The sequence below is a fragment of the Lepus europaeus genome, chromosome 1 (assembly GCF_033115175.1).
Source record: "Lepus europaeus isolate LE1 chromosome 1, mLepTim1.pri, whole genome shotgun sequence".
NCBI classification, from domain to species: domain Eukaryota; kingdom Metazoa; phylum Chordata; class Mammalia; order Lagomorpha; family Leporidae; genus Lepus; species Lepus europaeus.
Window position 1 is genome coordinate 100,726,911 of NC_084827.1, and position 22,900 is coordinate 100,749,810.

Here is a 22,900-nt window from a genome sequence, read left to right on the forward strand (position 1 = left end):
TATCATCCTTGCTAGGTTTATGTGGAGTTCTTCTAAGAAGATTATTTTGGTTTTTTAACAAAAGAATCTGTCTTATATCTCCCACTGTCAAATATTCTCATTTCTGGATTTGGTCTTTGGAAGATAGTTAAGAGTGGTTTTTGAGCACTTAATCATTGCTTCCATAGGCTAATGACTTAGGATATCACAATGAATCTGTGATTCTTTTTTCAGCTTTCTATGTAGGAGGTAAGAACTCCATCTGTGACCATATATCAATACTTACATATTAAATTCGAGCTTGGACAATTTACCTATCTGGTTCATTTCTTTCTATCTTTATATTTCTTAGCTCCTTGGTTTCTCTGTGTAAATCAGTTATGCTAGATATAACACTTGTATTTTAATTAGTACCAAGACTAAAATTATTTAATAGACACTGATTGTTGATGTGACTATTTGTAGAAATTCCTATTCAGTTTTTCTAAAAATTACTTTTAGTGGTTTTATATTCTTGAGCAGAATTCAGAAGTTTAAAAATATTTATGATCAAACGACCTTCGATGATGTACAGAACTAAAACACTTTACATGTATCATAAAAATCAAATAAAGCACTTTATAACAGGTTTTGCAAATACAAAGTCTACTTAAACTACAAAATTGGATCTAGGCAAATAAGCTTTTTTAAAAAAGATTTATTTATTTATTCGTTTATATGAAAGTCAGAATTATAGAAAGAGAGAGAGAATCTTCCATCCACTGGCACAGTCCCCACATGGCTACAATGGCCAGGGCTAGTCCAGACCAAAGCCAGGAGCCAGGAGTCTCCCATGCAGGGGCCCAAGCACTTGGGCCATTCTCCACTGCCTCGTCCAAGCCACAGCAGGGAGCTGGACTGGAAGGGAAACAAGTTGCCCAGAAGGAGTTGCAAGAGGCAGCCTCACCCATTACACCAGGATGCCGACTCCAGCAAATGAGCTTTTACAGTGAATCTGGAGACATACTATTTGGTGTTAAGAGCAAAGTTGAAAAGGAACTAGAAGAGACTTCATTAATGCTTTCTATTCTCCCAGGTTTGTCATACAACATTTTCTAGAAGAGTAAAAATTGTAGAGCCCTTGTTAATATTTAAGAGATAATATAAATATTCATAAGATCCAAGAACCTAGATGTACTCAAGAGAACCAGACTAGAAATAGTTTCAAGGAACAGGATCATCTGCTCTTTCCCTTAACTCTTTACTTCAATTAAAATCCAACTTTTAAAAAGCTATCAAGTATATTTTAGCTTATATTTGACTCAGTAAACTCTGGGTCTCTATAATATTCTTAATTTTTTAGTCCACATTCATTTTCTTCTGTGGACCAAAGATTATTACTGCACTTTACATTTCCATCATCCTATTTACAGTTTCCTTATGAAGCTGTATTTCCTCATGACCTTATTCCCTCTGATAATGGGCTTATCTACTCTAGAAATAAATCTTGGGGAACTGAGAAGGCGATGGCTTTTTGACGCCATCTCCCAAATCTTTCAGAATCTGGCCTAGACCTTTACGTCCTAACCTTTAGTAATAGGCATTGGAGTATTTCTGCACCTCTGTGGAAAACAGACTCCCTCTTTTGCCTGTAGTCCTACAGAAAGTGAGAACTCTGGTCAAACAGGAGGATGAATCCCTGTAAGACAACCTGTTTTACTCCTTTTTTTTTTCTTCTTTTCTTTTTCAAAGTATTACCCCTCTGGGGAAGAGTCCAAAGTCAACTCAAAAGCCAGAGAATTCGAAGAAACTGCTAAAGAGAGTGCTGTCCCTGAGTCTTGCCAGACTCATGCTACAGGGTATTTTATTTAAAGACACATCCCTAAATACCAGAGCAACTCTGAGCAGGCACAAAGAAGAATAGCCAAGCATGAGGCTACAGCGTGCTGGGCTGTGAAAGACTGGTTACAGGGTTATGTAGACTAGCAGTCTCCTTCCTGAGCTCTCGATTCCTGTTTCCATGGCGATTTTATACAGAGAACAGACCTTCCTGGATTTGTACAGTACAAACAGCAAGATGAACAGAACAGAGCCATTTTAATAATTTCTTTTTTTTTAAATTTATTTGACAGATAGAGTTAGACAGTGAGAGAGAGACAGACAGAAAGGTCTTCCTTCCATTGGTTCACCCCCCAAATGGCTGCTACGGCCGGAACTACGCTGATCCAAAGCCAGGAGCCAGGTGTTTTCTCCTGGTCTCTCATGCAGGTGCAGAGTCCCAAGGACCTGGGCCATCCTCCACTGCCTTCCCGGGCCACAGCAGAGAGCTGGCCTGGAAGAGGGGTAACTGGGACTAGAACCCGGCGCCCATATGGGATGCCAGCGCCGCAGGTGGAGGATTAACTAAGTGAGCCACAGCACCGGCCCCTTAATAATTTCAAGTTCTTTAGTGAGACCTTAGATTTTTTGCTAAGCATATTTTCATGTCTACTTTGTATTTTGAGGATGTATATCAAAGAAAACATAATTTACATTGTGTTTCATCTTTTACTATGTGTTTAACGAGGTGGATAATATACCAGATTTCCATAGCCCTCTAGCAGTATTGTCTGTTTCCCACTAATATTTTTTAGATGCAGCCTTCTACTCTTTTTTAAAATCATTTTTGTTTTTAATATTGGGGCACTCAGACGAAATATAACAGGCAAACAGGACCATGATTCTAGTAATTACCCAGTGTTAGACACAGATGAAGATTTCATGTTAACTTGCATTTTCTTGGAAGATGCTAATTGATGTTTGAAAATGCCCATAGAATATTTCTGGTGTCCCAGAAAACATGTTTGTGACTTTGTTTTAAATAACACATGTTGTTCATTATACAGATTAAAGGAGTAGCATTCACATGCTGTTTGCCATTTTTTATTTATAAAAATGTTTCTTTTCTTTTTTGATCATGCTAAATCATAATATCTTAGCAATTTAATGGTAAGGATACAACATTGATCATGAAATAGTTGATCCCACAACTATAGGCCTCTGTGTTTTCTCTGGTAAACTTGACTGGTGTCTTCTTCCATTCCATGTAAAAAATGTTTTTATGAAGATATTCTTTTTTTTTTTTTTTTTGACAGGCAGAGTGGACAGTGAGAGAGAGAGACAGAGAGAAAGGTCTTCCTTTTGCCGTTGGTTCACCCTCCAATGGCTGGCGCACCGTGCTGATCCAAGTCTGCATAAATTAATGCATAATTGATAAATGTGACCCTTACCATATTTCAAAGATTCCTACTTTATCCAGTATATAGGAAATGGGTCTTCTATTATCTGAGGTATGGTAGCTGTGCATACTTAGTTCGTACATATGCACATATGGTTTGTGAATTACAAATCTTCAAAAAAAGTAAATGATAGAAAAACTATCTTGAAACACATTATACTTTTTAAATGATTCATAGGAGATTCTTTCTATCTCAATGTATGCATCGACATTAGGTTCCAGAAACAGAAAAAATTAGTGAAGACCATATCCATACTATATAAATTGGTTATTTTATAGTTCATATCAAATCTTTTGGAGTAGGCATTTGATGTAGCATTTATCATTGCTTGGGACACCCTCATCCCATATTGGAGTGCCTGGATTTGGTTCCTAGCTCCACTTTTGATTAGCTCACTCATAATGCCTACCCTGGGAGCAGTATGTGATGGCTCAAGCAGTTGAGTCCCTGAGAGACCTAGATTGAGTTCTGTGTCTACTGGCATCAGTCTGGCCCAGCCTCAGCTGTTGCAGGTACTGGGGGAGTGAACCAGCAGATGGAAGATCTCTGTCTCTCTGCCTTCCAAATAAAATAACTTTAAAAGATTTAAACGAACCTCTTTTCAGTTTTTCACAACTCTATACTATGTTTAGTAAAATGGCGCAAAACTCTGTTATCTGTTCTCTAAACCCAGTTACTTGGATCTTCAAAGTGGTTTCTGGGGATATGGGAACTTGGTATGTTAGTGTTCTAGTTAGTATCTCAGTGTCCTTTTCTATCTTCTGTTTCCTGGGGCATTGCATTTAAAAGAAACAGTGTTGGGTAATGACATTTAGCTGGAATGTGGTTAGATTACTTTCAGTGTAATGTTTTGTTCCTATAATTTTTGAAATACTAAGTCTGTTAAATGCTGTTATTTGAGTGACCAGGGTGTAATCACACATCTCATAATTTGCGCTTTTTCTAAGGTTATTTATTTTGAATAACTTCTCTTAAAGAAGGATTTGAATGAGCACAATTGTTGTCACATGATTCGTGATAACAGACTTACATTGACTAAAAAGGGACACTTGCCAAAGTACAGTTTTGGGAGAAGTATCTCTTTCTTGGTTCCTATTTAAATAATAGCTCTGAATAGTTCTTGTAAAAATAGAAGCACACACAGACCTCTAATGGCTTTTGGTTTCCATGGTGATAATTTTTCAGATCCTGACACTGCATGCCACCTGGTGTTTCTAAGCCAAAAGCTTTCATATATTGGTGTCTCAAGTTTTATCTTTTATTAAAACTGAAACTCAGAGCATCTACGTGCCTTTTTCTTGAAGACCATGTGTGTTTCCATGTATGTGGAGTCTTGAGGCTACCAAAGTGGTGCTTCCCTTGCTGTGGTTTGTTGCTGTTGGGTGGACCAGAGTGGGGCTACTGTACAGCTGTGATTTCAGGCCGGCTCCTGGGCAGCCATCGCCAGCCATTTCAGTGCCATATAACTCCTGTAGCCTCACACACTCCTCGTATTTTACTAGGCCTTCAAGAATTGCTGGATAAGACTGGTCAGAACTCTGGAAACCCAGGAGACGTATAGATGAAGCGGATCACTTTCCCTTATAGTCAGCCTGACACTGACTCAGATCATATTTCAGCTACACCACTGAAACCGTATGCAATCTGTAATCTTCATTGAAATTCCAGACCGTACAATTTAGAACTGTCAGAGAACTCTACCTACCACATCTACTGTCAAATGATCTATCAGGAGACATGTCATTAAAAACCCAGGCTGAGAATGTCGGAGAATCTCTCTAGAGGCTAGGAAACAAAACATTGCATTGAATTTGACATAAAGGTTTAGAATGCAGTAGGATTTCCCAGTTCTCCCTCAAACCTTATATTCATCTTCTAAGCCAGCCAGAATGGCAGTGAATAAAAATTTGACTTTGCTTTACATAGCCAGATTTTGTTGAACACATTAAGGTAAAGCTCCACACTGTGACAGGCACAAATCAGCACCCAGTAAAGGGAAGCTGCTGTTCTTACTGAGACTTTGTTTTTTCCACAAATATGTACTGAGCATGTACCAAATAGTGTCCTAGGCAGTGAGGATATGACAGAAAACAAATCAGACAGAAGTCTGCCCTCCCCCCCCCCCCCCGAGCTCATACTCTAGTCAAAAAGAGTGTGGTAGTAAGTGCCCAACAGAAGGCGAACCTACACACACACACACAACCTGATAATGCTTGTAAAAGTTTGTGGAAAATAGAATTGAAACAACTGATGACTGGGTAAAGAAATTATGATATTTTTACACTATGGAGAACTACGCACTGTAAAAAGAAAAAATGAAATGCTTTCTTTTGCAACAAAATGGATGCAATTGGAAACTATTATACTTGGTGAAAGAAGTCAGTCCCCAAAAGACAGATATCATATTTTCCCCTGATCTGGGGTAGCTAATAGTGTTTCTAAAAGGTAATCTATAGGAGTGAAATTGACATTTTGAGATTCATTGATTGTTTACAGTCCTTGTTTCTACTGTTGAGGAACAGTGTTTTGTTTTGTTTTGTTTTACTATTTGTTGAACTCCTTACCCAGTGTAGGGTTAATCTTATGAGCATAAAGTTAACTGAAAATAGATCTTTGTAAAATTAAGAGTGGGAATAGGAGTGGGGGGAGGAAGAAGGGTTGGAGCATGGGCAGGAGGGAAGTTAGGGTGGGAAAGATCACTGTGTTCCTAAATCTGCACATGTGAAATACATGAAACTTGTAAACCTTACATAGAATTTTAAAAAGAACATGTTTATTTTGGTCAAAAAAATTTTTTTAAATCCAGCATAGGTTTTTCATAATAAGAATTTTCTGTGAGCTTTTTTTGAGGGTATCTTGTATCTTTTCTTAGAAAGGCATTCTTAGAGCCCAGCAAGTAATACAGTCTTAAGAAACAAAAACAGGGGCTGGCGCCATGGCTCACTTGGTTAATCCTCCGCCTGCGGCGCCGGCATCCCATATAGGCGCTGGGTTCTGTCCCGGTTGCCCCCCTCTTCCAGTCCAGCTCTCTGCTGTGGTCCAGGAGGGCAGTGGAGGATGGCCCAGGTGCTTGGGCTCCTGCACCCACATGGGAGACCAGGAGAGGCACCTGGCCTCTGGCTTCGGATCGATGCAGCGCTGGCCATGGCAGCCATTTGGAGAGTGAGCCAACAGAGGGAAGACCTTTCTCTCTGTCTCTCTTTCTCACTGTCTAACTCTGTCAAATAAAAAAAAAAAAAAAAAAACGGGGGGATGGGGGAGGGAAAGAAAGGAAGAAAGATTAGTGAAGACCTTGCAGTCCTTGCAATTTTATATTGAACTCAGAATGTGATAACACCTCAAGTCTTTGACATGAGAGTCACACAGGACTGCCGAGAAGTTAGCAACATAAAGGTTAGAACTGAAGAAAGAGACTTGTCATGAAGGTAGTCAGAACATGAGAAAATATATTTCATCGACGCTAGAGGAAAAACCTATTTGATGATCTACACAATCAAAATTTACAGCATTAGAAAAAACAAATTGGTGTGGGGAAAGAGATAAACTGGAGATTGTTTTTCAAGTTCGAATGGTACAGTTAAAATGAGTTAAGTTTGCCTAGAGGAAATGATCATCAGGTTAGAAACATTAAATGTATAAAATAAGCATCGGGTGAGAAGTTAACGTTCCCGTTGTTTGCAGCTCTGAGAGCGCTGCCAGTGCCATGAAAAGTTGGCCTTACTTTCAGAAGTGTCATCAAGAAGCTCCCTAGTGCGGATCCTGTGTAAGTGTTCGTTTTACAAGTTTAGGATATGGAAGACCTTTTTTAAAGTATTTAGTCACTGTTCTCACTCGGTTTATTAAACATCTTGGACAGAGGTGAGTTTCCCAAGAGGGAACAAGATCAGTTTTCAGATTTTGATTTAATAGGAGTGTAAGTTAAATTAGGGCAGAAAAGACTTAGGAAATTGGCAAAATGTGTTAGTGAACTCTGAGTACGTTGAACACATTCACTTTTTTTTTTTTTTAAGATTTATTTATTTATTTGAAAGTCAGAGTTACACAGAGAGAGAAGGAGAGGCAGAGAGAAAGAGAAGTCTTCCATCTGCTGGTTTACTCCCCAATTGGCTGTGACAGCTGGAGCTGTGCCGATCCGAAGCCAGGAGCTTTTTCCAGGTGTTCCACACAAGTGCGGGGGCCCAAAGACTTAGGCCACCTTCTACCGCTTTCCCAGGCCCTAGCAGAGAGCTGGATCAGAAATAGAGCAGCCAGGATTCGAACCAACGCCCATATGGGATGTCAGAACTGCATGTGGCAGCTTTTCCCACTGAGCCACAGCACTGGCCCCGAACACATTCACTTATGTAAGTCAAAATGTGCTGTTTAATGTGAAAATATAACCATACATTAACATATATATTTAACATGTAAATTACATGATGCCAGTGACAGATATCTTAACCTTTTAAAGCAAGTTTTTGTATACTATTGTCAATAGATTAAGCTGATTTATCTTAATCTTCTTACAGAGGTGCCAAATACTGGTGCAAGCAAACCTAGAGTTTCTGACGCTGTCCATCCCAACAACTATCTCATCAGGACAGAGCCAGAACAAGGGACTCTCTATTCACCAGAACAGACATCTCTCCATGAAAGTGAGGGTCTGTTGTATCATCTTTTAAGCATTGGGTTTGCTTTTACTATTTTTCCTTTTTGAAAGTGAGCATCAGCAGTGTATAACAGAGATATTTCCTACCGGTTTCATTCCTACAGGATCATTGGGTAACTCAAGAAGTTCAACACAAATGAATTCTTATTCCGACAGTGGATACCAGGAAGCAGGGAGTTTGCACAACAGCCAGAACGTGAGCAAGGCTGATAATAGACAACAGCATTCATTCATAGGATCAACCAATAACCATTTGGTGAGGAATTCAAGAGCTGAAGGACAAACACTGGTTCAGGTAAAGCAGACACGCCAAGCTCCTTATATAGAAATACCCTCCAATTTGAGTATCTGTTACAGGTATTCCTGATTAAGATAAGTCAATTTTGAATTTATAAAATGAATAAAGTAGCGAAGTCATTTTACACTATTTGCATTATGATGTTAAGTATATTTTAGGCATAAAACCTAAATATATATTTCCTTCCATTAATTAACTCCTATTAATGAATTTTGATAAATTTCAAGACTCAGTAGAGTAACTCCAGAAACAAGTTTGGTATAAGGAGAAGAGTCCAAGGGAAGAGTAAAATAACAGAATGGAATGTTTTAGTCCCTGAAGGGTTATAAGCTTTTAAAAAAACTGGAACTAAAATATGCTATAGAAAATAGCACTTTTTCCCTGCATACAATGGGACTGTCCCATTCTAACCCAAAAATTTTTACCTTCACCACTAGAGTCGTTCTCTAAAAGCACATTTCTTTTACTAGTAATATATATATATATGTGTGAATATATATATATATATTATATATATTCCTGCTTATAGAAAGTCATTTTAAAGGGGCATGTCCACTTTATTAAATTAGAGTTTTCTAACTTAGTAGCTGAAAGAATAATTCAGGTTTAGGAGAAGTAGTAGAAGTCTTGCATGGTAGTAACCAGTGAGAGCAATTCTCTGCCTGACCCCAGTAACATGGAGCCAAAAGCTGGCAAGATAATCAGAGAAATTAGGTGAACACTGTGCTCCCCATAATGCAGTACAGGAGCTCTGCAGGTGCATACAGCAGGAGGCAGGGTCCCCAGTGCTTCTTCTCAGTGACTTAGGAGAAATGGTAAGAAACCTTTTTGCATTAAAACAAACACAAACATAGTACATGGGAAATCGAGCAAGCTCCTCCAAGCTGCCCTCCCAGTCCTTAAAATACACATTTATTCCTTTGCTTTTAAGGATTCTTTAGTGGAAAAGTTTGAGAAGCTTTGGACTAAATGCCTACAGGAGTTCATCGACTTAGGTGAATTTCTGTGTCAGCAGATCTGAAGTCATTCTTTTTATCAGCAATTACCTCAACTGTAGCAACTACATTTTTCCATGTCACAGTGATTGTGTTACCTATTTTTTAACTTACAGTAAATTGATTTTGTTCCTGAAGCTGAGAAATTATGTAGCAAAGGGGTCTCTAAGACTTATTTTGTATGTAGTTTTGGCAACACATTGTTTAGCTATCTAGGTCAAATGTTCCATTTTGATAGCTGCAAGTCGTGTGAGATTATCTTTTCTTATTGTTAGCACTGTTGTTACCCCAGCACACATATTAACTTCCCAACTGCTCACTAAATTTTAAGTTTCATCTTTCTTGCCTTTTGTACTTATCATCCTTCTTGCTTTGTTTACATACTGTCTTCTTGCCTCCTCAGCTTTGCTTCTTCAAGGCTGTTGTCTTCCACAACTGTGGAACTTGAGCACACTTGAGGTGTCAGAGCAGGTGTTTCAACCAGCTCAGTTGCTTGTGACACCTGCCAGCAAAGCATACATGCTCTTAGGACATCAAAGAGTGTACAAAGTCCATCTCTTATCCTTGCTTCTTTCCTTATTGTCACAATTAAAAATGGAAAGGGTTGATGGCAAATGCACTCTAGCAATCAGGAGATAACAGGGCACCCTGGTCCTGGACCTGTAACCTGGACCCCTGTGTCAGTTTCCATTTTTTATCCTGCTCTCCTTTTTCCCAATGCCTCTTTCCCCACACTAACCATCCTCACCCACTTATATGGTCCAGATATTGTTCGTCTTCATTGTTGTACAACATCAAGAAAGGCATCTGCCACCTGCTATGTTTGCAGCAGTCTATGGATTCTTATCAGAATCAGCCATGGCAGAAATATTCAATCCCTATTCAGGTCTTTTCCAGCTTGCTGAGCCAAGAACTCAGCCAAGACCTTGAGCATTCCTCCTATTGGGACAGATTTGGGGGAATCTTTCTTTACGTGTCCTCAAAATTGCTCAGCTAATGCTAAGTGCTATAGACCAGAGAAGGTAAAAAGAAATGGCTAAAATCATAAGAAGCTATACTCAAACCAAAGGAACAACAAATTAGGCTAGAGCACCTGTGCAGCCAAGCTGTCCCTTGAAGTAAATTCACAGGGAAGAGCAGTGGACCCAGACTCTACCCAAATGTTCACTTATTGCACATTGAAAGGACACATTCCTTTTGTTAATGGGGCCAACCCAGAAAGACTAGACAATTATAAATTCTCCTGTGGCTACACTTAGACTGATGTATTTTTTTAATCCTTTCTGTTTTACAAAAGTACAGTACCTTTGGCTCACAGGGAATGAAATAAGTACATTGCACCTGTGGTCCTTACAAATAAGTTATTGGTAACACTTGTAATAAAACATTGTATATGTTGTGAAAAATGCATAGGCAGAAGGTAAAAAATGTAAAGACAAAAATAAAAAGGAATATTACATGTATTCAGTTGTCTTTACTGGTTCATTTTAGTGTTCAGACTTAACGACCCAAAAAAAAAAATAATAATAATGCAGAGCAAGAAGAGCACTGTGAGGAAAAATTAAGATCTAACTCTAGGGCATGAAAAGGAAGAGAAACTTGGATGACTAAAATAAGCAGTGAGTTCACATTCTGTAGTGAGCTATGTGCATTTTTTTCTGTAATGGACACAAAACCCTGGATAAACCCAATTCTCTTTTCTCCCCCCTTCCATCAGCCATCAGTAGCCAATCGGGCCATGAGAAGAGTTAGTTCAGTTCCATCTAGAGCGCAGTCTCCTTCTTATGTTATCAGCACAGGCGTGTCTCCTTCAAGGGGGTCACTGAGAACTTCTCTGGGTAGTGGATTTGGCTCTCCATCGGTGACGGACTCCCGACCTCTGAACCCCAGTGCTTACTCGTCCACCACATTGCCTGCTCAGCGGGCAGCCTCTCCGTACTCACAGAGACCCGCCTCCCCAACAGCCGTGCGCCGGATTGGGTCAGTCACCTCCCGGCAGACCTCCAATCCCAACGGACCAACCCCTCAATACCAAACCACCACCAGAGTGGGGTCCCCGCTGACCCTCACGGATGCACAGACTCGAGTAGCTTCCCCATCCCAAGGCCAGGTGGGGTCATCGTCCCCCAAACGCTCAGGGATGACTGCCGTACCACAGCATCTGGGACCTTCACTGCAAAGGACTGTTCATGACATGGAGCAATTCGGACAGCAGCAGTATGACATTTACGAGAGGATGGTTCCACCTCGGCCAGACAGCCTGACAGGTGAGTACCAGGCGGTGGCCCGCCAGATAGCCCAGTGAGGAATTCTGGGGAAATATAGCTGAAACAGAAGCATTGCATGGGAAAGAGCTTGTTTTTATCTCAATATTTACACTGTAGGGGCCAGCGCCATGGCGCAGTAGGTTAATCCTCTGCCGGCAGCACTGGCGTCCCATATGGGCACCTGTTTGAGACCCGACTGCTCCTCTTCTGATCCAACTCTCTGCTATGGCCTGGGAAAGCAGTAGAAGATAGCCCAAGTCCTTGGGCCCCTGCACCCGCATGGGAGACCAGAAGAGGCTCCTGGCTCCTGGCTTCAGATTGGCACAGCTCCAGCCGTTGCAACCAATTGGAGAGTGAACCAACTAAGGAAGACAGTCTCTTCCTCTCACTGTCTGTAACTCTACCTCTCAAATAAATAAATAAAATCTTTAAAAAAAAAAAAAAGAAAAAGAAAGACTTACACCGTAAACTTCAGTTTTGTTTATCTTTTGAGCTCTATAAATCTGAATCCATGAAATTATATACATTTGTATCAGCAGAATTTGAGTTGAATTAAATGTTTCCCCCTCAAAATATTAAAATGCCCTTTCTTGAATTTTAGTGGTTGGAATTCGAATCAAGCTGTTTCTTGATTTTGTTTAAATACACTTACTTATTTATCTGAAAGAGAGGTAGACAGAGAAAGAGAAAGCTCCCATCTCTTGGTTCATGTCCCCAATGCCTACCACAGCTAAGGCCAAAGCCAGGGTCCAAGAGCTCAGTCTGGGTCTCCCGTATGGGTGGAAGAGACTCAACTATTTGAGCCGTCACCTGCTTCTTCCCAGAGTGTGTGCTAACAGGAACCTAGAGTTTGGAGCTGAGCCAGGACACGAATCGGGACACTCCAGTATGGGATGTGAACATCTCAGTCACTAAGGCCAAAGGCTCACCCTCAGATTTGTTTTTTTAATGAAAGATTTTTCACCAGTCAGGCCTACCCCTACATCTACCCAAAAGTTATATTCAAGATGGTTTCAGAATATTTTTTAACATAACATACTTAACTTTTTTTCCTATAGCAATGCTTTGGTAGTATAGACTAGAATATGAAGTTTACCCCCTACTTTGATTTTGGCATCCCAGTGGTAAATACACAATACTGTTAGGAATCCCCCTTTAAATGCCACTCAGATTAGGTCAGGAAGACACCGCGTGCCTAGTGCTACAGCTGTTCACATCAGGGTTTTTTTCATGGAGAGTTTCCCACAGACTGTAAAGATTTTATTGTTCTTAGTAAAATGAATTTTGTCCTTAACTAGTGTTTCAAATTGTATTTTAAAAGTGACATATACAGAATGGTAAAAATTAGAATGGTACAGGAAAATATGTGACGAGCAGGAAAAGCCAAGCTCCTGTTACCCTTCCCCAGGGTACTTACATATGTACTTACATATGAGCACACTTAAAAGTTTTCAGAAAATGTCATTAATAGATCAGTTGATTTGGGTGCAAAAATTTTGGAGTCCTTCATAATATACATTCTCTGTGGGCTTTTTGAAGACTTCTCATATTCATGGATTTCAAAAATTTTTTGCACCAAAATAATTTATCTTCTGTTTTCCATGAACATTTTCACATACCCTCATCTACATTGTGTTTTCCTTTATTCTGATGGGATTCTGTCATATACAGCTTGACTATCTGGTTCCTTTCACTTAATGTGACCAAGAACTCTACCTCGTTCTTTCTTACTAGATGCCTCAGACTGCCATTTTATGATGTGTTATAATTTATTTAGTCACTTCCCTATAATGGACATTTAGCTTGTCATTTTTAGATAATAAAGATGATGAAATATATGTTCTTCTTCCTGAATATTTCACTTAGCACTGTGATAGCTAAGGGATTTATTTCTTGAAGTACTGCATCAAAATATGTATAAAACTTTACTTAGAGAGATATTGTCATTTGTCCTCCAAGAAGGTTTCAGGGCCTTAAAATTATTTTTTTTCTTTTTTTTAACCTTTATTTAATAAATATAAATTTCAAAAGTACAACTTTTGGATTATAGCAGTTTTACCCCCCATAAACTCCCTCCTGCCTGCAAACCATCCCATCTCCTACTCCCTCTCTCATCCTATTCTTCATTAAGATTCAGTGTTAATTATCTTTACATACAGAAGATCAATTTAGTATATACTAAGTAAAGATTTCAACAGTTTTCACCTACACAGACACACAAAGTATAAAGTACTGTTTGAATACTAGTTTTACTGTTAATTCACATAAGCACAGAAATCCTACATGGGGAGTAAGTGCACAGTGACTCCCGTTGTTGATTTAACAATTGACACTCTTATTTATGACGTCAGTAATCACCCGAGGCTCTTGTCATGCACTGCCAAGGCTATGGAAGCCTCTTGTGTTCACAAACTCTGACCTTATTTAGACAAGACCATAATCAAAGTGGAAGCTCTCTCCTCCCCTCAGAGAAAGGTACCTCCTTTTTTGATGGCCCATTCTTTCCACTGGGATCTCACTCACAGAGATCTTTGATTTAGGTTATTTTTTTGCCACAGCGTCTTGGCTTTCCATGCCTGAGAAACTCTCATGGGCTTTTTAGCAAGATCCAAATGCCTTAAGGGCTGATTCTGAGGTAAGAGTGCTGTTTAGGACATCTGCCATTCTATGAGTCTGCTATGGATCGTTCTCCTTTTTAATTCTATCAGTTAGTATTAGCAGACACTGGTCTTGTTTGTGTGATCCCTTTGACACTTAATCATATCTTTATGATCAATTATGAACTTATACTGATCACTTTAACTAGAGGGACTTATACTTCTATCAATAGTTTAGGAATGTGCCTATTTCCCAATACTTGGCTAGCACTGCATTTTGTCCATTTGTTTTGTTTTTGTCATTCTGATAGGTAAAAAACTGTACCTTGCTATTTTAAGTGGCTTTCATTGAATTATGCTCAGATTGAAGATTCATGTTTATTAGCCACTTCATTCATCTTTTTCTTAGTAAATTTTTTAATTTATTTTTTTTTAAGATTTTTTTTTTTATTTGAGAGAAAGGGAGAGGCAGGAGGTCAACACTAGGCCAATCCTAAGCCAAAAGCCAGGAGCTTCCTCGAGGTCTCCCAGGCCAGTGCAGGAGCCCAAGTACTTGGGCCATCTTTGACAGTTTTCCCAAGCCATAGCAAAGAGCTGGACTGGAAGAGGATCAGCCGGGTCTAGAACCGGCACCCATATAGGATGCTGGCGCCACCGGTGGAGTCTTAGCCCACTATGCCATAGCACTGACCCCAAACTTTAATTTATATAAAGGGAACAAATTTCATGTATTCATTTCATCTTTCTTAAATCCACAGGTTGAACTCTTTTGTCTAAATTTATAATCTCTAAACACTTTTCATACTTGACATAAATCTGCCCCTTGTAATATACTTCTCAACTGTTTCCCATTTTATCGCTTGTCTTTTTGTTTGGGGAGTTTTATCTATAAAACTTTAAAATATATCTGTCGAGCAAAATTAGCATTCTATTCATAGCTTCTAGGAAAGGTAAAGTGTTTTTTTATTTTATTTTACTTATTTATTTGAGAAGTGAAGTTACAGAAAGGAGAGACAGAGAGAGCCTTCCATCTGCTGGTTTGCTCCCCAAAAGGCCGGAGCCAAGCCAAGAGCCAGGAGCTTCTTCCGGGTGTCCCACGTGGGTGCAGGGGCCCAAGGACTTGGGCCATCTTCAACTGCTTTCCCAGGCCATAGTAGAGAGCTGGACGGGAAGAGGAGCAGATGGGACAAGAACCGGACACGGGCCGGCGCCGTGGCTTAACAGGCTAATCCTCCGCCTTGTTGCGCCGGCACACCAGGTTCTAGTCCCGGTCGGGGCGCCGGATTCTATCTTGGTTGCCCCTCTTCCAGGCCAGCTCTCTGCTATGGCCCGGGAAGGCAGTGGAGGATGGCCCAAGTGCTTGGGCCCTGCACCCACATGGGAGACCAGGAGGAAGCACCTGGCTCCTGGCTTCGGATCAGCGTGATGCGCCGGCCGCAGCGGCCATTGGAGGGTGAACCAACAGCAAAAAGGAAGACCTTTCTCTCTGTCTCTCTCTCTCACTGTCCACTCTGTCTGTCAAAAATTAAAAAAAAAAAAAAAAAAAAAAAAAAAAGAACCGGACACGAACGGGCACCCTTGTGGGATCCCAGCACCACAGGTGGAAGCTTAGCCTACTACGCCACAGTGCCGGCCCTCAGTGAAGTCTTTTTTAATTGAATATTTCAGGAAGGTGAATTAAATTAAACTTAAATTTGAGCTCAAGGGAATTCTTTTTCATTCAGCCATCAGAGAAGTGTGCTCAGCTTAGGTAGTTTCTGGTATGCCCTGCAAAGTACGCAGCTATATGGTAGGAATCCTTTATGAAGATCTCTCTCCCAAGGAAACCTTAGACTCTGAACAGTTCTGTGGACTTCCTTATTTTTTCACCTTCACCCTCACCACGTAGAAGAGCCCTGCAAAAACCTCCAGCCTGCAGGAAGTGGAGTGAGGAGCCAAGAAGGAGGCAGCACTTGAATTACCATCTCTGTGTTTAACCCTGACAGGGCTCTGCTTCTCTGGTTTAAAAGGACTATTTCTCTGACAGTGCAGGTGTGAAAAGAATTTATGTTTCAGGGGAGGACAGGAGCAAGGTGGATATGAAACCTAGCCTCTATCTGATTGCTTTTTTCCTAACACTTTACATTCTTCTTTAAAACATACTAGGGAAGTTGGTTTCCTGTCACCTTCCTGGCCACTTGAGTTGAATGTGGATCCTAATTTCTGAATTCCTTTCTTTTACTCTAACTTTAAAAAGTGGTGTGCCTGTCATATTTGCTATTACTCTTTTTTTTTTTTGACAGGCAGAGTGGATAGTGAGAGAGAGAGACAGAGAGAAAGGTCTTCCTTTTTGCCATTGGTTCACCCTCCAATGGCCGCTGCGGCCGGCGCATTGTGCTGATCCGAAGCCAGGAGCCAAGTGCTTCTCCTGGTCTCCCATGCGGGTGCAGGGCCCAAGCACTTGGGCCATCCTCCACTGCCTTCCCGGGCCATAGCAGAGAGCTGGCCTGGAAGAGGGGCAACCGGGATAGAATCCGGCGCCCCAACCAGGACTAGAACCCGGTGTGCCGGCGCCGCAAGGCGGAGGATTAGCCTGTTAAGCCACGGCGCCGGCCTGCTATTACTCTTAATTTAGAAGTTTGAAGCTTAGAGCACTATTTTTTAATAGTTTTGGGGACTAGACCATTTGATGATCTTGTCATTTAAATGATGATACATGTGTGAACTTACTTCCTACCACAGAAAAACACACATGTTCTGAACTATTCACTCAGTACAAATATAACATGTCAGGAAAAATTTGGAGAAAAACCTGATGTTTGATATATTTATGTTATTTCTAATGTCTTAGATACAAAGGTTTTGAATCACATATATCACTGTAATAGGTAATCTAATGTGTATGTATTTGTGAGATTGCAAAAAGAAATGATAAGTTGGGTAAATAATACTGTGGAGTCATGGTTTTCCATTATTTGTAAGAGCAAGTGAGGTTATTAAAAATTAATCTGTATAAATGCTCCTGGAAAATTTCCTAATGCTGATTATAGAACATAATTACCTATAGTCTACCTCCAGTAATACTAAGTTATGGTGGACTTTCTACACATATTCATTGGACTTAATCTCCTGGGTCTAAGCAGTTTTTTAAATGCTGATCTACAAGACTGTGTGTGTGTGTGTGCGCGTGCGCTTAAGGCATGAACATGTAAACAAAAACAGTAGCAGACATTGTTTTCAAAACAATTTTTAATATTAATAAAGTGTTACATCTCAATACCAACTCTATACCTTTTCCTGTTACAGCCTGTCTCATTTAATATTTAATTTTACAAATAAGCTTGCAACAAGTGAATGCCTGCTGGCTACTTTTTATAGTTTTAAATGGCTTGGAGCTCATTTTCCTACCGTTCCCGTGCAGTTACAGTAAATGCCTACAAAAGTTTTCAGTTTGCATGGATTCCAGTTAAGAAGCCAGCCAGGTCTGTAGCATTCTGATGGTGGTGCAGGATGCTTTGCTGTCAGTTCAAGCTGCAGTGGCTGGTGGGAGCATGAGGCCTGGTGAGCTTCAGGACTGCGTGGTCCTCAGCCAGCCCCTGCCTGAGTGTGAGTGACTTTCAGAGTGTCCCAGTGAAGTCATGGTGTCTGTGGGCTGGGGAGCAGGGCAATGGCACCTCATTTTGGGGTTTTTGTTTGTTTCTTTTTTTTATTTTTATTTGACAGGTAGAGTCATAGACAGTGAGACAGAGAGAAAGGTCTTCCTTCTGTTGGTTCACCCCCCAAATGGCCGCTACAGCCGGAGCTGCGCCAATCCAAAGCCAGGAGCCAGGTGCTTCCTCCTGGTCTCCCATGCAGGTGCAGGGGCCCAAGCACTTGGGCCATCCTCCACTGCCCTCCCGGGCCACACAGAGAGCTGGACTGGAAGAGGGAAAACCGGGACTAGAACCTGGTGCCCGTATGGGATGCTGGCGCTGCAGGTGGAGGATTAACCAAGTGAGCCTCGGCGCCAGCCAGCACCTCATTTTGAAGAGGTTCCCAGAGACGAGGTTGATTCACCACCCACCTACTGTATGTCACAATTAATAAGAAAAAGTACTCCTGAGTTCCATAAAGCAGAAGGCTTATACTCTGCTAATAAGAAATCTGCCAGGGAATGCAGAGCTGCAGTCATCCATAGAACTGTTTGATAACGGTTATTCTCTCGCCTTCAGCATCAGATTGGCATCCACACAGCCCTCCCTGGTGGGCTTAAACTCCCTCTTTACGCTCATGTTTGTGGAAGGTCCTGGGGAGGTCAAGGTTGCCCACACCTCGATCCTTGGGACCCCGCCGCATCCATTATGAGGTATAATGACATACTGACCTGCGGATTGCTCACAGCCCCACGAGGACCTACTAGCTCTCTGTGGAGGGGAATTACACATCCTTTTGGCCTCTTAGTTTCCTAGGATTTGAAAAGATTTGGCCAGTCTTCCAGTTATAAAATTGTGGAAACCCCCTATCTCCATTTTAGCAACTGGGGAGCCTGCAGCTGCAGGCTGGTATTGAGAGGTTTATTTAGTTTCTCCCCTTGTCGCATTGCTGTCCAGAGTAGGCGGGAATCATTCTCTTTCGAAGGTTTCTGTGTTTATTAACTTTCTCATCCCTCCTTACTAAGCAACATAATTATCACTCATATTCAGGCCCATCTGCTTTTAATTGTTATTTGATTAACTGAGCTAACACGATGGGAACAATCTATGCTTTTATAATTATTTACTGTGCTAATAATTTGTAACTTTTTTAAAAACAGATATATGCCAACTGAATTCAGATATGTTTAAGCTTTCACTTGCTTGTATTTGGAATGTAAGCTTAGCCGGTGACCAATTTTTTCTTACTAATGAAGACAAATCACAGACTTCTGAGCATCATAATACAGAATGTACTAATTCAATTTTCCAAAGAAAATAAATCTTTGACATCTCTTTATCGTTAGTTGCATGTGCAAACTTATCAGCAATTTGAATGAAACTATTTTAATTGTCTCAATGTCAATGTAGTACTAACTTAGGACTTCTCCTTTATACTAGAAAGAAGGTAACCAAGAGTCTGGTATGTGCATACCTATAAACGTGGTTTTTGTTTTCTTAAAAGAAAGGAAAAATACGACAATGTCAAAGAATAAAATAGTATTTCATAATGCTTGATGAATTTTAGCAGTTTACTGATAATATATGCAACTTTGTAGCATAAAACTTCTAGTGTTTTCCTCAAAAACTAAGATGTGAATCAGCTGAGAGACATTTTAAAAACAGTTCTTCCTTAGTACGTTGCATAGGCTTCATCCCAGGCACTGGGATTGAACACTGTGTGAGACGGGGTGAGCCAGCCCCACAGAGCTGGATGCCCACTTGGGAGTTGGGAGGGGTGGAGGGGGCTACAGGCCTGGAGAGGAGCGTGAGGTGAAGCGCTGCTAGCATGTGCTTCTTAGAAGGTTTGATTTGAGGAATAGATTCAGAGTCCTTTTCAACCCGGCATCTTTCCTTTGTAAAACTCAACCAGTCTAGGTGTTTAGACTGCACACTTGGTCCTCTAGGTGAGACTTGTGGTTGGGTTCATGGTTCCCCTCGGGGTGATTTTCCCAGTACTTACTGATGGGATTTTCCTGCCTCCAGGCTTGCGGAGTTCCTACGCTAGTCAACACAGTCAGCTTGGTCCAGACCTTCGTTCAGCTGTGTCTCCGGACTTGCACATCACCCCTATATACGAGGGGAGGACCTATTACAGCCCAGTGTACCGCAGCCCAAACCACGGAACTGTGGAGCTCCAGGGGTCCCAGACGGCGCTGTTCCGCACAGGCTCAGGTGGGCGGCAGCTGTGTGCAGCTGCTTTCCCGATTTCATGAACCCAACAGTAGAAGGACTTGATTGAGATTGCGTTCCCTGTGCCGAGGAAGTCATGTAAGCAGCTGTCACAGCAGATCAGTAAACAGTAAATGAGAAGTTCATTTAAAACCTGTTTGTAGGTGATATATTTTTACCTGGGTACAATCCCAATTGGTGAACATAGTGATTGTACTGTTAATCTGGGAACAAATTTGTAAAGTTATAAATCTGAGACTCTTTGGGTTAGAAGCAAATCAGATATAGAAAGAAAACCTTTGTTTGAAAATTGCTTTATCATTTTCATGCCCAGAACAACAATTTGGAGAAAACCCATACATTAGTGGCCTTGCTATCCTTGATATCACGCATCTGGAGTGCCAGTCCCCTCTTTTAGATGTTGGATGTCCTCTGACCACTTAGGTTCAGAATGCGGGCTGCAGCATCACTCCCTTGCGTCCCAGCCCTCCTGTTTATGCCGCACTGTGATGGATGATAGAGCAGAAGCTGTAGGCAGTGTGAGCAGCCAGATTGCACTGCCAGGCTGGCCCATGGAGTCTCTGGTGTTGGCTTTGGTTTTTAAATAAAAGCATTACAGATTTATTACCAGGCACACAAATGAAGTTCAAGTAGCAATGATGACCTGTAAGAGGCACAACTCTAGGAGCTGTGCCTCCTAGAACAGCAGGGGGAGAAGAATTTGAATTGGTTCTTTGCTGGAAACTGACAGCTTAGTCCACTGAGGCACTGTGCTCCAGTTTTCAGCAGATTTCAGTGAAGAAGTTATTCACTGGATCTTATGTCCTTTACATAAAAATTTCTTGAATAGAGGGAAGAAATAAATACTGTTGAAATTTTTGATTGCAGAAAGAATATGTAGAGAGCCATCTGCTGAAGTAATTATAAAAGAAATACTTAATACAGCATATAGCGCCTTTACACTTAGCATCATGCAATAACCTATGGGAATAGCTATTGGATAATTTGATTTATCAATCTTCTTCCCCTCTTGGGAAGTATATTTTCCAATGTTACCAAGATCCTCAGGCGTAGAAATAAAATGTGTATCGAAACAAGGTAACGTGTATATTTACATGTTAAGAAGTTTGATGGTTTCGATTATTTACAAATTTGAGCAGTTACCTTGTTTTTTATCAGTAAAATGAAGTTATGAAATTGTGCTGTTATTTGTTTCTAAGGTCAGCTTAATTCTTATTTCTCTTGGAATTTTTAAATTACTGCATTATAGTAAACTTATAAGGCCTACTATATAAGCATATTTATAGTTTCGGTTTTGCTATTTCCTGCTAATAAAATTGACATCTAAAATTGCCAAACTTCTTAACTTCTTAAAGTTAAAAATGTTTTACTTTTGAAAAGTATGATCTCAGGGAGAACATACTCATTTTTTTCAAAATGTTGACTTTCTAGTAGGTGTTGGAAATCTACAAAGGACATCCAGCCAACGAAGTACCCTTACATACCAAAGAAATAATTATGCTCTGAACACAACAGCTACCTATGCGGAGCCCTACAGGCCGATCCAGTACCGAGTACAAGAGTGCAATTATAACAGGCTCCAGCACGCAGCACCGGGTGACGATGGCACCACCAGATCCCCATCAATAGACAGCATTCAGAAAGACCCCAGGCGAGTACCCGTTAGGAGTCTCCAGAGTACTCCCGTGTCACAAGAACCAACCAGCTCCCGCATTCTAACTTTAAGTTGCTAAGTCTGTTATAAATCAGTAACTCCTTATCTCTAATACTGCCAGTTGTATTCTATTTATATAGATCCTTGAGTCTAATTTCATTTTAAAGAGAGATTCCTTCTTTTTATTCTTTAATAAGTTAGAAAATGCACAGATCTGGAGGAATGTCTGCAGTGTTCATCACTGAAACACTTCACCAAGCAACCACCTGGGAGAGCCTCTTGGAGTTAAACAGAAGACTTTACTGGATCCTTTTACCTCTTGTCCCTTGTCATGAGCCCTGGATGAGGACTTCAGAAAATGAATACAATTGCTTTGCTCTGGGAGAGACCAGTGTTCTCTACATTTTGAATGATGATCAATGCTAAGTAGAGTTTTTTGTTTTGTGTTTTAAGATTTATTTATTTATTTGAAAGGAAGAGTTACAGAGAGGCAGAGGCAAATGCAGAGAGAGAGAAATCTTCCATCCACTGGTTCACTCCCCAAATGGCCACAAGGGCTGAAGCTACACTGATCTGAAGCCAGGAGCCAGGAGCTTCCTCTAGGTCTCCCATGTGAGTGCAGGAGATCCCAGTACTTGGGCCATCTTCTGCTGCTTTCCCAGGCCATAGCAGAGAGCTGGATTGGAGGTGGAACAGCCGAGTCTTGAACCGGTGCCCATATGGTATGCCTGCACTGCAGGCGGCAGCTTTACCTGATACACCACAGCGCTGGCCCCTAAGTAGAGTTTTTAAAACTCCTTTGAAAAGCTATCTGCCGTTTAGGAGGAAATAGTTTACAAGAAATTCTCATTTCTCAAAAGTAAAAAATATTTGGTAAATAATAGATGATTTTTTCCTTTTTAATTTGTTTGGTCATGCAGATAGCAATTTTTATTAAGTATGAGTTTCAGTGCTTGATCAATTTTGAAAACTTGGCTTCATCTTTAATGAAAATCACTTAAAATATTCAGGAAATAACTAAAGATATTTTGAAACTAGAAGGATTTTCATTTCTGAAAGAGTGAAATTGTCACTAAATTTTAAGCAGCTACAGTGCTATTTTAAGGCATGTGTTAGCAGGATTTCATTCACTCTTCTCTCACAAATAGTTGTTTCACTGGAAAATGCTTAAAAGTATTGATTCATTTTTAGCAACAATTATTATCTACCAACTTATTCTAATGAATGAAACTGATGAGTGAGGTGTTGGTCATTAAAACAAAATAACTCAAGGTATTTTAGAGTTGAATGGGAAGCCCACTGCTTCACTAAAAACCACTTTACCTATTCCCTTTTATCCCTAAAATTCTTTAAGGCTTTACA

The 22,900-nt window shown here is 40.6% G+C and overlaps 1 protein-coding gene across 1 annotated transcript in view; it reads left to right on the top strand.

Moving 5' to 3' along the window:
• PKP4 (plakophilin 4) overlaps positions 1-22,900 on the top strand; it is a 254,871-nt gene that overhangs the window by 182,798 nt on the left and 49,173 nt on the right. The window contains exons 5-9 of the mRNA XM_062187042.1: positions 7,745-7,870; positions 7,989-8,179; positions 10,895-11,444; positions 19,678-19,866; positions 21,316-21,535. Coding sequence (XP_062043026.1) covers positions 7,745-7,870; positions 7,989-8,179; positions 10,895-11,444; positions 19,678-19,866; positions 21,316-21,535 — 1,276 coding nt within the window. The remainder of the gene's footprint in view (positions 1-7,744; positions 7,871-7,988; positions 8,180-10,894; positions 11,445-19,677; positions 19,867-21,315; positions 21,536-22,900) is intronic.